This window comes from Python bivittatus, unplaced genomic scaffold, assembly GCF_059951505.1.
Source record: "Python bivittatus isolate LINGU-HERP-01145 unplaced genomic scaffold, Pbiv_v1 ctg000480_np1212, whole genome shotgun sequence".
Lineage (NCBI taxonomy): Eukaryota > Metazoa > Chordata > Lepidosauria > Squamata > Pythonidae > Python > Python bivittatus.
In genome coordinates, this window is record NW_028277075.1 from 49607749 (window position 1) to 49623952 (window position 16204).

The 16204-nt window shown below is 37.6% G+C and overlaps 1 protein-coding gene across 1 annotated transcript in view; it reads right to left on the reverse strand.

Moving 5' to 3' along the window:
* Nucleotides 1–15104, reverse strand: part of DCDC1 (doublecortin domain containing 1) — a 318605-nt gene extending 303501 nt beyond the window's left edge. Inside the window, exons 1-5 of the mRNA XM_088145090.1 lie at nucleotides 15096–15104; nucleotides 14208–14344; nucleotides 5411–5680; nucleotides 3569–3725; nucleotides 3046–3208 (exon numbers count right to left, since the gene is read on the reverse strand). Of these exons, the coding sequence (XP_088001216.1) occupies nucleotides 3046–3208; nucleotides 3569–3725; nucleotides 5411–5680; nucleotides 14208–14344; nucleotides 15096–15104 (736 nt within the window). The remainder of the gene's footprint in view (nucleotides 1–3045; nucleotides 3209–3568; nucleotides 3726–5410; nucleotides 5681–14207; nucleotides 14345–15095) is intronic.
* Nucleotides 15105–16204: the final 1100 nt, after the last annotated feature.

Sequence of the window (16204 nt, forward strand, 5' to 3'; positions counted from 1 at the left end):
TCTTATGATGCATGCATGATTACTTCATTAGCCACAAGCATTTACTTATTAAAAAAACCTTTATTTTCAGCTAAAACACATGTATGTTTTTGTGTCTGCTTATTCAGACTTTATTACAACCACACTAGTGAAAATCCTATGCTTTTTCTAATATCTCTGCAGAGTTAATCTAATGAACCATTTTTCTTGACCAATATTCAAAAGCATTGTAAAATGACATTTAGGCTTTTATGTTATTTTTAAACATATAAATAAATATTTTCTATTCACAGTTAATATGTAAATAGTATCTTTAATGCAGACTGTCAAAACAATATTTTAAAAATGTCAATTGAAATGTCCAAGTATGTTTTCAACAAACAAGCAGATATCAGCATTTCTACTCACTTCCACAAACATACTTCCTTTATATATGAGACTTTATACTTTAATAGAAATTTTAAGCTGGCATTCTTCAGCCTGCTTATATTTTACTTGTATAATATTTTCAACATTTCCATATGAAAAAGCTGCTTTTGAGTTTTCATGAACCTTCTTCAAATATATGTTGATGTATTTTTTCCAAAGAGGTTTTCTCTGCTAGCACAAATAGCAAAAGTAGCACAAATAACATATAGTATAATAAAGTTTTTATGAATAGTGGACTTATTTGTATATTAGTTGTATAAACAAAATCATGGGATTTTGCACAGTAATAAAATGAGTTTTCTCCAAATAGTAAAATTTTTGCACTATTGGAATAATAGTCAGTTACAATTCAATGTACATTCTTCAGAATGAATACAACAGTAATAGTCTTGTTAAAATTGCATATACATTTATCTATCTATCTACTGCTGACATTATTGACATCATTTATAGAAAGCTTTCAAATAAATTGTGATGAATGCACAATCCTATTGAATGAATAAATCAGCCTGAAAAACCTATGGGATGCTTTTGGTGTGTCTTCTATGTTTATCAGTGACTTCTTCACAGTAATACCCTCGCAGAGCCCTCTTAATGGACACTCAATATACTATGCCCAACCTCACCTACTCTTTCTTTTCTCAAAAGACAAGGCACATCTGCCACCTGCTCTACTCTGAGTCCCAGAAACAACTGTCGAGCAGCAAAAAGATTGATTATCAGTCAAATACTATTCCAGTACACCAGATTTTGGTAGGTTAAGCTTGCTGATCCAGCAAGAGTTGGTGTGAAATTTTCAGCAATGTGTGCCAATATTTTGGTGCTAAAGGAACAGCAGTGCATGTCATGATGAAACACAGCCAAAAGATGCAGACAAAGCAGAGAAGTTTTTGTTGAGTGCAAATGAAGCAGAGATCAAGAAAGAACAAAATGCTTCTTGGATCTGAAAACCCCAATGGCCAATAATACATTTGGAAAAGTAGCACATAGTACAAAAAACTATTATACTGCTAGAGTATGGTAACATTAGGTTTGCTGAACTTTTCTTAAGATATAATGCAAAGTTAATACTGATTATCATGGTTAATAGCAAGATAATTCACTACACTGTAAGAATTTTAAAAATTAGAAAAGATTTTTGCTTAATTTGCATCTTCTTATTGTGTTAACGTATTAAAACACATTCAGTGGATTATTTGGACTGTATTCAGGAAAACTGTCACATCATCTATAATATGACACTAGATGAATAATTCATGAGCAATGGGCTACTTATTACAGACATAATATCTTCAAAAGTACTAAAGATATACATATATATTTTATTGCTCACTAAATATATTAAAATTAAATATTTCCATCATTCTAAACATAATATCCCTCTTTTAATAAGGTTTTATTAAGCATTTCAAGGATGTTCATTTTTATGACACCTTTTCTGCCTATTTTGAAGCATAATTTGCTGCTTATACAGTAATCAATTTCTTTAACATAAACTCAGAGCTTTTTTCCCATTTGAGGTTTTCAGCATTCAGTCTAAAAACTTTAAGAAAAAAGAGTTTAATAATCTGCTTAGTATAAGACATTCATTTTAGAACACTTATAAAATGATAAATGTTGATGTCATGAATGTTTTCATCAATATTAAAAATGACAATTATTATAGAAAGCCTGGAAAGATATAATGAAAAGGTACCTGTACATCAGCTAAAAATTTTGTTTTACCTTCTAAAAAACATTATTCAGATAACAAAATCAGTTCAACTGCAATATTTTCAATTATGAGCTATTATAATTATTTTTCTTTTATTAATGGTATGATATTATAAATTGTTGCTTAACTCATTCCAGCTTAACATACAGCTTTAATTTGGCTAATAGTTTTGTTCCTTAATATTCTAATACCCAACTATGTGCCATAACCTAATACCAATTTCTAACATTATACAACATTTTGTATTGAAATGTCCTACTCATTCAATCCAGCAGAACACAGCTCAAATTAAAAACCACTTGCAATCAATGTGGCAATTGTATGGCATATTATTCTACATTTTATTCTTGAATTCCCCAGAAAACCTATTACAAGAGTTAATTACAAGAGACAATGACTTCAGAGATTAAAATTTTAAAAAATACTTCAAATTTCAAAATGTAATGGTAGTTACACAAATAAATTTATATATAAATTTAGGCTGAATATTCCACATTCCTGCTTAAACCATCTGATAATTATTTTAATGCTTTGTCTTAATAAAGGTCAAATGACTAAATTAATAAAGCACTCACACTCTGAACTATTATTTTTGCTGGTGTAATAAGCTTAATGAATTGTGTCTGTAAGATGTCAGTGAAACTAAATAGTAAATTCAATAATCTCTGATTTAATTTATTATATTTTCACCATTTAACCTCCTGCAGGCTCCCTAATGTCTATTCAAATCTATATTAAATTAAGCACCAATGCTAATGAAGGGCAATAAACGTGGCTGTCAGTAGATTTTTCTTTCATTAAGCACATTATCTTCTTACTGAGCTGTAAATGAGTAAACATTAGTTTTGTTAAACCATGCAAAAAGACAGGATGAAAATCGTTTTTAATTGCACCCCTTAATCCACTGACTGGCATTTTCCTACCTTTGATTTTTTTGAATGGATTTGAAAAGGGCTCTCCAGTTGAAATATAAACGTCAGCATCATGGGGTATGTCTATAGCATTCAGTACTTCAGTGCCGTCTGCCAAGAAGATTCGTCGGGCAGCCATATTCAGCTTCAGCTTTTCAGTGCATTCCTCCAGCAGCTAAATGAACAGAAAAAGGTAAGAAAAATGAATAACAGAAATATATTTCTGTGGTATATTACTAATCAAGAATCAAAACTTGGAAACTAGTGTCTCTGTTACCTCCCAAAATACACAGTATGTACATTCAGTTGCCAAGCAAGCTGTCAATGTTACTATTGTGACCATTGTATGAACCATGAGGAGAAATTTCACATTCTACATTACTTAGGTGGCTTGTTTTTTATTATAAAATTTAACATGAAGTGTAATCACTATGTTTACACCAACAGTTGTGAACTGTTTCATTTCAAAATAAATAAAACCCTCATCTTTTTTTAGTCTGAAAAGCATATCCAAATAAATAATAGAGATACTTACCAATTTAATGGAAGGTGGCACAGTAACTTTAGCAAATATATTTATTGCACCATTTTTATAAGCAGTTACTCTGAGTATCTGTGGTTTCTGTTTAAAAACCTGGGGTACATCAGAAGCCTTCTGGGTAAAGTACAATTTTGAGGAAGATTGTTGACATCTGCTGCAAAATAATTCCAATTCAATTGAATGAGAAAGTAACTAGAACATGCCATGTATCTATTCTAAAATTACATTTAGTTAATATTGGCTTTCTTAATAATTGTTCAGCTTATTACTTCCTCATTTTAGACAAAGGTCAAAATGACAACTATTTTTCTAAGTTTGTGGAAAATTATGAACCAATGCCTCACATTTAATTTGTGTGTACCATCTATAAACTCAAATTTAAAGTTGCCATTGTCATTTTTTAAAATTTCTTTTTGTTAAAAGTATCTGAATTCAGGATTCCACTGATATTTGTCTTAATTTCTGTTATCATTGCTGTTTATAACAGAAACAATTTTTGATTCCCACATTTATAATATTGTAATGTTTCATTAAAAAGCTCTATTTAAACAGCTGTGGTCTAATTATAGCCATATGTATTTGAAAATAAATTTATTTTCAGTAACATTTGTTCTGATATAACTGTTCATAGCACTGCATTTGTAAGCCACATTAAATGCAAAAGTACAACAATATGCCCAGTGAGTATAGTTAGATACAGCCCAGTATATTTAAAAATAACTCATATTTTAAGTGATTTAAAAGAACAGCAAAACAAAAAGGCTTACCTATATGTCTTTTTGCATAGATTTGGCATTAAATATAAAAGTTTGCTATTGGGCAAGCTTAGAAAGTAAATATATTCTTCTGTTCTCTTACTCCTCCAAATTAGTTTGCTGACTGAAATTAACACTTTATACAATGCCACTGATAGCGTACTTAGTATTTTAAATTTTAAATTTAACAACAGTATCTCCTTGGTTTTGTGACACTTGTAGGGTTTTATATTTTTCTTTCTGAAAACTGATGTTTATGGAAGGCTAATTAGACCTGCCTTCAGGAGGTTTCATGGATTTTTTTTCTTTTTATATTAGGAGCAGCAGGTAATAGCAACACAGCAGTACAATTAGACTTTATAACAGAACGATGTTACTATTCATTTTGTGGGAATCAGGGTTTTTACATTAATAGCATAGGAAAGAATAATAAATATAGTTGGAATATATTCAGATGACATAGAAATGTCTTTTCTGATAATGTACATTATGTATCGTTCCCCTTCTACATGGTGACCATATTCCAGTAGTTCCAATGTATCTTCTATCCTTTTTCCTCTTCCATCTTAACCTACCATCTCCATTCCCTGTTATCAAATAATGATTTTTCTGCATGTGATGCATTTTAGTGGGGGAAAAAATTATATAGACTGTGCAGAGAGTTGTATAAGATTCATTAGACATGTGTTACAGAATAATTAAATTGTCACATTTGGCTCTTACTGGTATCAAAATTACTTCATACATAGTAATCTAAAAGAGCATATGTATTTTTTTTCACTCATGTGAAACCTTTCTACATAATATATTTATGATATTGAAACAGTCTTTTGAATGCCTAACATAGAAATCCTAAATACATTTTACAAGAGAATACGTATCAGTGAACTCAGAGTAGCTTACTTCTAAGTGAACATGCTTAAAATTATATAGTAATACTATTAGATACCAAAAATATAAATAAATATTGCACTTTAACTGTAATTTTGCCAAATTAAATCACCACTGAGTTTGTTGAAAACCAACAGAATAAGAACAAGCACAGTCATAGTTAAAAGGAACATGGAACAAATTTGATTACCTTAGCTGACCTGGTGGAGCACTGATAGGTCTGTTTCTCTTGGATGGCGATGTAAGGCAGAAATTGTTTGTACTATTTGATTTGTAGCTGACTAGTTCTGATATTCTAACATTTTTCTGAACTGGTTTTATTTGATGTGTGGAACCATCTTGAAGTTCTGACCTTCTTGATACTACCAATGATTGGGGAAGACTCTTAGGGCCAAGGAGAGACTTTCTTTGCTTTTCTTCTATTTTTTTAGCCTCCTTTGTAAAGGGCATGATAAATTTTCTGGAGAAAAAAAGGCAGTAAAAAACAGATAACTTGATATCACGGTAGGATTGAGGTAATATGGAAACACAGTTACACACCCAAGCTTGGGAAAAAATCATTAAAACAAATAGTTTATCGCACCACTAGAAGAGGGATAATTTAAGGATTAAGAAATTATAACTATTGAAGAGACAGATGCATACAAAACACTTTTGAGTTTTTAAGATGATCAACGTCTTAGCTATGTTTGTTCATTCATTTAAATTACTTATATGGCTGCTCATTTCACAACAATAATTGTGCATCAGCCCCACTACGTTGACCAGACCAAGAAATTAATCACGGCCTATGATTGTTTTTAATTGATCAATGTGGCCTTTTCCCCTCTATGAGTTGTGCAAGCCTGTTCTACATTGTAAGCAGTGTACAAGGTTAAAACAACAATTTAATACTCCAAACCACAATGCTCCAATCAAAACAATAATCCCAATTTATAAAAAAACAGCATTTTCCAGCACAGCTCACCTAACCTTCTGGCCTAAGGAAGGCTAGGAGAACCTAGGAGGACCTGAACTTCAGGAGGACCTGAAGGCCAGGTCTTCAATGCCCTACAAAAGGCTAACAGTGTCAGGGCCATCCAGATTTCCAGAGGGATGCTGTTCCATAGGACAGGCACTGCCAGACAGAAGGCATGACTGGGGTCTAACAAGATGACATTGTTTGATGAAAGGGACCCAGAGTATGCCATCCCTGCTAGATCTGGTGGGGCAAGCAGAAACAATGGGAGATGGGCAGTCTTGGAAACAGCCTGGCTCTGTCTGTACAATGTACAGCTTTATAGGTGACAACCAGCATCATGAATAATTTATAATCATTTTTAAAATTATTTCTATATTACTATTATCTGTATTTTGGTTTACTATATGCTACCATGAGTCTATTTGGAAACTGGCAGTGTATATAAAAACAGACAAACAAAAATACAGTAGTTCTTAAAACACCTGTGCTGGCAGCCAATCTATTTCTGACCATATGAATTACAGGTTTTATTCTATAAAGCATGGTTCTCAAACTATGAGTTAGGACTCCCTGTTGGGGGGCAGCTTACAGGGGGATTCATTTTTTTTTTCAATCTGATCAGGCTTGCACAAAGTGTAAGCATGGTCAAATCTCGCTCTGAGTTTACTCTACCCTTTGCCTGAGCAAGTCAGCTGTGGGCTGGGTAAAATAAGAGTGGTTTTGACAGGGATTCCACTCTGCCTTTGCAAGCCCAATAGAGAGTTGCACCTATGCAAAGATTGAGACCCCCTGTGATACACAGATTAACATACAATGATTAAAAGTAAGTGGTGTATTTATTACTTGATCAACCCAAACTCAAATGAAATAATTAACTGTATTCATTAGAAGCCACACAAATTCATTTACCATTTTACAGGGTTGGAATATTGAGAAGTTTGAAATCCCTGCCATGAAACTTATGCAGTTTAGGAGCCAAATATCTAAGGGACAGTATTCACATATGAATGTACTCCAGATTCCTCTGCCCTCTAAGTGACACGGCTGGAGTTTAGATGGGATTCTATTGCTAGAAGTGTTTATAATGGGAAGCAAACCCAAGACAGAAACTTTTCTCTTTTTTTAGTGTTAAAGTTATTTGTTTATTTACTTACTTACCTATCAACCTACCGACCTACCTAACTTTTTACCCAGGCCTTTAACTTTTAATCCCTGATTTGTTCCTAGTGATACCTGTATTGTTCTCTTTCCTATTTTAAGGTGATGATTTTATGTTTTTGGTAAGTTTTTCCTGAGAGTTCTACCTGGGCTGTGGATATGCTATACATTTTACTAAACATCATTTTAGTAAATTTGTAGGGTATTGTTCACTGCTTCACTGTGTGCGTGGTGGTAACCTCTGCTTATCTGGGTGATGATTGCTGGTGAGGAGATGTTCTGGTCTTTTGTTTTCTTTTCTATTTTCTCTTTTGAATAGTGTGTAGATGCTGTTTATCTCTATGTGTCTGTTGATTGCTGCCTTGTCTGAATATCAAGCTTCCAAGAGTTCCCTTGCATTTTTGGATTTAGCTTGGTCAAACAGTTTCCCAGTTGAAACTATGGTTAAGTCTGTCCATGTGTTGAGATTAAGAAATTTTCATCATGTCTTCTGACTGCTAGTTGGTGTTCATGGATGTGCTCTGCCAGCCTTCTGTCTGTCTGTCCTACATGTGAAGGATATGTGAATACAAGCAGTGAACAATACCCTAATCGAGGAACTACCAGAGGAACAAAACAAAACCCCCACCTCCACCAACACTGGCAGGGCATGCCACAGCATATAAACAGAGAGCAAACCCCATCCCATTCTAGCACTGAAGATGTTACCTAGCCAGGCAATGAAACATTTGCAAGAAAAGAACCAAGCTCAGAGAACCCCAAGGACTCCAGAGAGAGAAGATTCACAAAGATCTAGAGTGTCTTGAGCTGTGAGCAAAAATAAATAAGATTGAATTTAACAGGTAGAAATGTAAAGGTGGGGGGGAGATAGAAAAAACACATCTCAGTAGGAAAAATGTAAAGCCCACATACAAAATGTGAGAGACCTGGTTTGGTACTACCAGTGACAAAAATGATCTGGGTATCCTTGCTGACCACAGTTAAAATGAGCCAACAACGCAGCTGCTGAGAAAGCAAATGCTATTTTCGGGTGTAATAACAGGAGCAGAAATCCAGATCACAGGAAATAATAGTTCCATTCTACTCTGCCCTAGTCAGTCCCCATTTGGAGTATGGGTCCAGTTCTGGGCACCACCATTCAAAAAAAACAATGGCATGTTGAAACAAGTTCACAGGATGACTAGCAATATGGTGAAGGAAGACTATCCTAATGAAATATTATAGGATGGGGATATGCTTAGCCTTCAGAAAAAAACGAGTATACAGTTGCAGTCTTCAAATATTTGAAGGGTTGTCACAGAGGAGTAGACTATTCTCCATTGCCTCAAAGGGCATGACTAGAACCAAGGGTTAAAACTAAACAGAAGCAGGTTCAAGGTAGACATTGCTGAATCTCAAATGCTCTACCTCTCTTTTGGGCCCAACCTCAGTTTTTGGTTGAAAAAAATTCTGTGGAGTGTATCCATGGTTTACTTTATTCTACTAGCTACATTTACTTCAACCCTGAAGAAACAAATTGTCTCTGACTTTGTTTATTGTGGTTTTTCACTCCTGGCTATATAATATTGTGGTCTAAATAAGGCAATGGTCACACTTAAGCAGAGGTTTTGGTATTTAGACTTTAGCACTAAAGTTACACACTTCCATTATGGTGCAATTACAGCTCCCTCCCTTCCCCCAGACAGTCCCTTGATACTTTTTAAACGTCATATGTGCTCCTCATAGAATGTTTTTCATCTTGGCTCAAATTGGTACACTACCCATTATGGTGACAATAGATCAATATACTACACTCCCATATGATATCTGTACTTGTGTGGGTTCAGATACAGATGTTGAGTCAGTAACTTATGTACTGTTAAATGGCAATTTAATCTTATTTATTCCATTTAATATAGCTGTCCACTCCAAACGATACTGGGCAGCTTACAAAATCCATACAAAAGTAAACAATTAAAATCTACAAACACAGGCAGCCTGAACTAAAACAGCAAACAGCACAAACAGTACAATACAACAGGGGCTTGACCAATGAATCACACCCACATTAACCATAAAGCCAGATATTAAGGGCTTTCTGAAATCCCAAGAGAGTAGGCATTGTCCAAATCTCTTGAGGGATGCCATTCCAGAGAGGAGGTATCATAACAGAGAAGGCATGTTTCCTTAGACCTGCAAGATGGCAACATTTTTTGAAGGGATCTGGAGTGTACCCACTCTGCCCAAACATATAGGGCAGGTAGAAACAATTGGAAATAAGTGGTCCCTTCAATAACCAAGCCCTATGTATTATCTATAGCATCTGGCACTCATAATATTGATTGTCAGAAATCTTAGTTGTCTGACTTCTTCCTATAGGTCAAACATTGGTGAACTAAAAAGGTTGTAAAATTTTCAGCAATAGCTATGGTTTGCAGAAGTCAACTGGTACCTCTTTTTCATTACAAATTGTTTCAGGCCTGGCTTACTGTGTATTTTTAAGTTTTCTATTGGTTTGTGCTTTATTGGTCCAGGACTATAAATAAAATAAATAAATAAAAGCTAGACATCTGTAAGAACTTCCCGTCTGTATGAACTGTCAACCATTGGAAGACAGTTGCCATATGAAGTTATGAACTCTTTTGCTAGAAGTCTTCAAATAGAGGCTGGATGGTAATCTGTCAAAGATATTTTAGTGGATCCTACACTGAATAGGGGAATAACTGGAATGGATGGGGCCTTAGACTGGATTGCCCCTAGGTGGCCTCTCTCCCTGCACTGATCCCAGGATGCACCTTCATTTCTAACAGCTCCAGGTTTTGGATATTGTGAAGAAACACTTAGAGCCTCATTGGAGGAAGATGAAGAGTGGATGCGACTGAGCACGAGTAAGTACCCATACTAGGGATTGCATTGTGGCAACAAGGGCAGCAAAATACTCTTATTTCTCTGTCTTTACTGCATGTGCCAGTAGCCTTGTTTAGGGCAACTCAGTCCCTGATGGGGAAGGAGAGGCCACAGGATCATCTTCAGAGCCGCTGTGACAAATATTCTTGCTATTTGGCAGATAGTTACTTGGAACTGGACTTTGACTGGTCAGTTCCAGTTCAGGTGCCTGGGGAAAGGCCTTATATCTGGAGTGAGTGATTCTGTGACTTCTGAGGAAGTGGACAGGGTTCTTCAGTCTATTAGCTTGGCCACCTCCTTGTTAAATCCAGCTTCCCTCCTGGATGGTGAAAGCTGCCCAAGAGGTGACATGTCCTTGGGTCCATGAGGTGGTGTCAGCCTCACTGAATGAGGGGATGGTTCCATTAGTCTTGAAGGAGACTATGGTATGCCCTCTCCTCAAGAAGCCATTGCTAGATCTGACTGTCCTGAACAACTGCTGTCCAGTCTCCAACCTTCCCTTTTTAGGGGGAGAGGGTGGTCAGGCTTCAGCTTCAGAGGACCCAAGGGGAAGCAGAATGCTTGGACCCATTTCAATTGGGTTTCAGGCCAGGATTTAGTACAGCGATGGCATTGGTCATCCTTGGTGATGACCTGTGGCAGAGCTGGGATGGGGATGATGTGTCTTATCTCCCTTGATTTCCCAGCAGTTTTTGATACACTCAGCAACAGTATCCTTTTGGACCAGCTTCAGGAGTTCGGGGTGGGAAACACTGTTTTACAGTGATTCTCCTCCCTTCTTTGTGGTTGGTTTCAATCAGCGTTGACAGATCTTGCCCATAGCCCCTCACATGTGGGATGCTACAAGAGTTGGAGTTCTATCCCCTTCTGTTTAACATTCCTGTTTAATACTTTTTTCCCCACCATGGTGCCAAGGGTAGTTGTATGTGTCACATAGGCTCTAAGCGTGGGTTCTTTTTAGCATGTTGGAGAAGATCAGCAGTGACAGTTGACAAGCTGGAGATTGGTAGAACTCACCAAACCCAGACTGGACTGTAAGATGGTATACGCATTCTTGCTGGGTCAGCACAGCATCCCTTGTCAGGACTCTGGCCAACTCAGGAGAGAAACGTGCATGGTGACCATCTCCTCCTTGTGTCTTCTGTGGCTGAGGAGTTTTCCAGAGGGTCGGTGGTATTGGAACTGTTTGCTGAAGCCAGTGCACTGCTCAGCTGTTTGGCGGCAATAGCGCTTGGCTGATGGTGGCAGCGCTCACCTGTCTGGCATTTGGTGGCTGCACTTGGTTGTTCAGCAGCAGCCCTCAGTATTTTGCAGTGGCACTTGGCTGCAGCAGTGCAGCACACCACAACAAAGGAGACCAGTGGCTTTGTGGAGGCCCCTCCAATCACGTTTGCTGAGATGACAGCAGCCAGAGACCTAGTGGTAGTTACAGAAGAACTGGTGGCAGTGTTAGCATAAGATCTATGAAACTCAGGCAGCAGTGGGTTAGTGGTGGTAGATGCAAGCATGGGCCTGGAGTGGTATGTTGAAATGGGCCTGCCTGTAGCTGCTGTGGCCACCCCGACATGATCCAGGTAGCCGTTTTGCCTTTTCCCATCCACTCCGAATTCTGGAAAGGACAGCATGGCAGCTATCTTGGTGATTTGATCTGGTACTCCACTGATGGATTTTTATCTTTGGATCTGGCAGACTATGGCTTATGTATGATGGACTGGATTATTACAGTGGGGTGTGTTTGTGAAGGGTGTTTTCCCATTACTTTTAAGGGGTTGCCTCACCTTGCCCTGGGTGAGAGCTGGTGGGGGTAGCAACAGTTTGGACCTTCCTTGCGGCTGGATATAGGAGTACCCTTGCCCAGTGAGAGTGGTCTGGTGGGGGTGCCTGGTGGGAAGTGTTGTTTGGAGTGGGGGGGTGTTGTCTGGGGTACTGTTGGCACCAAGAGTGACCACAGAATTGCCCTAGGATCCCAGATAACCCCACAGGTGGGTTGATAGGTTTATATTTGTGAGAGGATAGGGGGTCCTCTGCCTTGTGGGCCAGCTGGCATGCACTTCTGTGGTGTTGGGTAGCAGAAGGTATGGTGGGAGGAAAAGGGACAGGACCCTTTCAGGGAACCTGGCCCTGATATCTTATTCTTCCCAACCCCCTGGACTCAACCCTATTTCCTGGCCAGCAGGACCTCAGAGGCCCAGGCTTTCGACTCCTGCTGTTCAACCACTGTAATAAGTCTATAATAAGGCTGCCCTCATTTGTGACTTGATCACAGATAAAAGGGCTGACCTGGCATTATTACAAAGACTTGGCTGGATTCAGAGGGGGTGTTCCCCTTTCAGGGCTTTGGCCAGCTGGGTTTTGGATGTGGTATCAGCAAAACCCCAAGACAAGGATGGGGGAATATCAATTGTTAACTGAGAGTCTCTCATGGCTTTCAGAGGTGCTGCCCTTCAGATCCCCAGATGCAAGATCCTGTTTGTTAAGTTGGGCTCTAGGGAGTAGTTGGGATTGCTGCTACTGAGCCAGTCTCCCTGCTACATAGCAACTTCCCTGCCCAAGCTCCTTGACTCTGTAATCAGGTTGGTAGTGAAGTTTCCCAGGCATATGGTCCTGGGGACTTCAATTTGCCTCCTCTGGGATTGGAGTTGGAGGTAGCTTGGGAGTTCATGGCCACCGTGATAGCTATGAGCCTGTCCCAGGTCATCCAGGACCCAAAACAGGACAGCGGTCATATGCCTGATCTGATTTTCTTGTCAGCAACATGCTCAGGATTTTGGGGAGCTTTCAGTTGCTCCCCTATCATGGTCACATCACTCCCTGGTAACCATGGAGTTCTCTGGCACTGTCCCCCATGACTTGTAATGAGCAGAAGGAATAACCTTGAGGAACAAGAAGAAGAGCAAACACCAAGGCTATGGTCAGATAAAAGAAATCTGAGTCCAGGCCAAATCTGTAACCTAAGTAAGCATCTCAGATAACTCCCTCCCTAATTCTCATGAAGATAAAGGGGGGGGGGGAAGCACATTCAGACTTGCAAAATTCAGTTACTATAACCTTATAATAAAAGTAGTAGTAGCTTGTGTGACTTTGGTTTCCTAGTCTGATCTACCTTGGAGGGCCAACAATGACAGAGAGGCTGGATCCATTTTATTGGTCAGCCCCAGACGACTAATGGACCAGATGGGTTACAAAGGGATTTTGAGGTTCTTCCTCATGGTCTGATGCATATTTCAACTGAGGCCCTGGTTACCACCAGGAGGGCAGCAGGGACTTTGAATCAGATTGCACTCATGCAGCCTCTATCCTTTGGTGGATCATATCATTCCCATTAGTTTACAGAGGAGTTGAGGGAGATGAAACAGGTGAAGATACACCTAGAGCACTACTGGAGGGTGACAAGAAGCAAACCCAACCAAACACAAGTTACTAGAGCTACTATTAAGGTCCATCTTGTGGCGGTAAGGGTGGCAAAATGTCAGTATTTCTAAGTCTTTGCTGCCTCTGCAGATAACCATCCAGCGGCCTTATTCAAGGCAACCCAAGCACTCTTCATTAGAGTAGGCTTGGTGGTCTATCAGCAAGGCTGCTCAGAGGAATATACTGGACATCTCTCAGACAAAATCGCTTAGATCCACTCCCAGTTGGACTCCCATAGATCATCACTAGCACCTTGAATTGAACCCAGAAACATATCTGTTACCAATATTTGGGGGACTGCCTCTCCCCAATTACAAGTGCCTGTGCCATTAGATACGGCAGTAGAGGCAAGTTTTGGGTCCTGTCTGTTAGGCAATGCTATCTGGTAGGGCCCAGGAAGAGAGCCTTTTCTGTTGTGGCACCTGCCTTTTGAAACATCCCCCCAGATATCAGATTCACCCCAACTCTACTGGATTTTCCTAAGGTCTTGAATATGTGGTTTTGAAAATAGGATGTCAAAATATATTTAGTCTCTTGTTCAATTATATTTGAGTAAACTATACTCACATACTTTTTCACTTCTGTAGTCTTTATCTTTGTTAGTTGTAAAGATAAAGATGAAGGTGAAACAATATAATTTCTTTCTGAAGTTTCTGACCAGGGAGTATAAACCAAGTCATCATTTTCTGTCTCATCGTTTTCCATTTCCTGCTTAATAAATAATGAAGTATGAGATCACATTTCAAATATAAATTTCTCTAAATCAGTAAAACTAAACTGAATTAAATCAGTTTAAATACTCTTATTTATTACTCTTAGTAAATAAGGTTAGCTTTAATACTCTGTATAACTGACTATTTACTTACAGCAAATATGTAATATACTGTATGTTTTAGACATTTAAAAACAATCAAGTCTCTGTGGATCATTTTATAGTAATGGAATATTTTGGTGTAGATGCAGTAAGCTACCAATGCTCTTGCCAAGTCTTTTTTGTTGAATTAATTGCATTTTTGTTATCATAACAATATCCATATAGTGGTATACATGTCATCAGGTTTAATTTTGACAGTCTTTCAGTGCTTCCTGATTAAAAATGTGGTTTAGTTAACATAAATCTTAAAGTTTAGAAGAACAATAAGGTTCTGAATGTACATAACATAAACTGATTTCAGTAGGTTCACATTCTTAAATCAGTACAAGCTGGGGATTTTACAAAGTAACACCCCATGTTTTTTCCCTTGAAAATTATTTTACTAAAATAATCGGTCTAGATATAATTAAGAATTGAAGATATAATTAAGAATCAAAATACGAAACTATCAAAAGAAAATATCAAAATACTAGTAATATGTTTTCCCATTTAAAAAAAACTATCAGACAAATTTTAAATTCAATATAGCAAGAAATTTTATTCTCTGCTTGTTAGTGGAAGATTATGTTGATAAAGATAAATTACATAGGACATGTCTGTCAAACCTACGTTACAATTTGTCTAACTGTGGTTTGTGTCCAAACCCAGCAATGAGAACAATCCATGTTTTATTTTCAAGCAACAAATCAGACATTAACAATGGCTCATTGCTAGCTTATTCAAACAGTAGCTTGTTGTCACATTATAATCAAGAATTATAGTCAGTCCTCCAAGTGTTTCTATACTGTACCCAAGCCACCCACAAAAAACAGGATGAGACACAAAACAGAAAGCCTCATTCACTCTCATTAAGCTCTTTCCAAATTTGCTTAGCCAAATTCTAACCACCTAAAGAATTGGCCCAGTGTCAGATTCCTCCCAGAATACTTACTGGATAATGCAGAAACCACTTGACCCACTAGGGGGGCAGGATTTTGAACTCTGTAAATGACTGGGGTGGTCTAATCAGATGCAAAGCAAGAAATGGACAAAAAAATTAAGATTGACTTTCCATTGTCTATCATGGGAAAATCTCAGAGCTACTAACTTCTTAAAAACCAGGAATATTTTCAGGAATATTAGACTATTGTGAGTGATGATGCTCTTAAATTCCATAAAAATCAGAATCAGAGTTTCAAATTTTGTTCTGTTAAGATCTATTGATTTTTAAAACTGAAATAAATGTTTGTTTTGGGGCAGAATTTGATGAAATTAACAAAAACATATCCCTATGGTGAGGAATATCCAAGACTCATAGGATATAGAATTTATGCAAAGTGAAATAATAACAACAACCACCTTTCCTGAATGTGGTAATGCTAATGGTTGGGGATATAAATAGATGTGTAAGATTATCTTCCCAGCTATCTAATGCAGCTCATAAAACATCATCATATAATTGATAGGGATGAGAAACAAGACAAAACTGAGGTAGAAAGAATGATAAAATGATTTCTGTCTCACAATAGTTCCAACTTCCACAAGGCTATGATTGGTATAATCAATACTGGTATGACTGATTTAAGGGAAGAATTGTTAGCCACCGAATGCAATTATTTCCCTCAGTCCCCTCTACATATTGGTGTTTTACATGAACAAGGATCCCCCACCCCATTTTTGGCATAGCTATCATAGGGCCACCCTGGAGTTCCAGA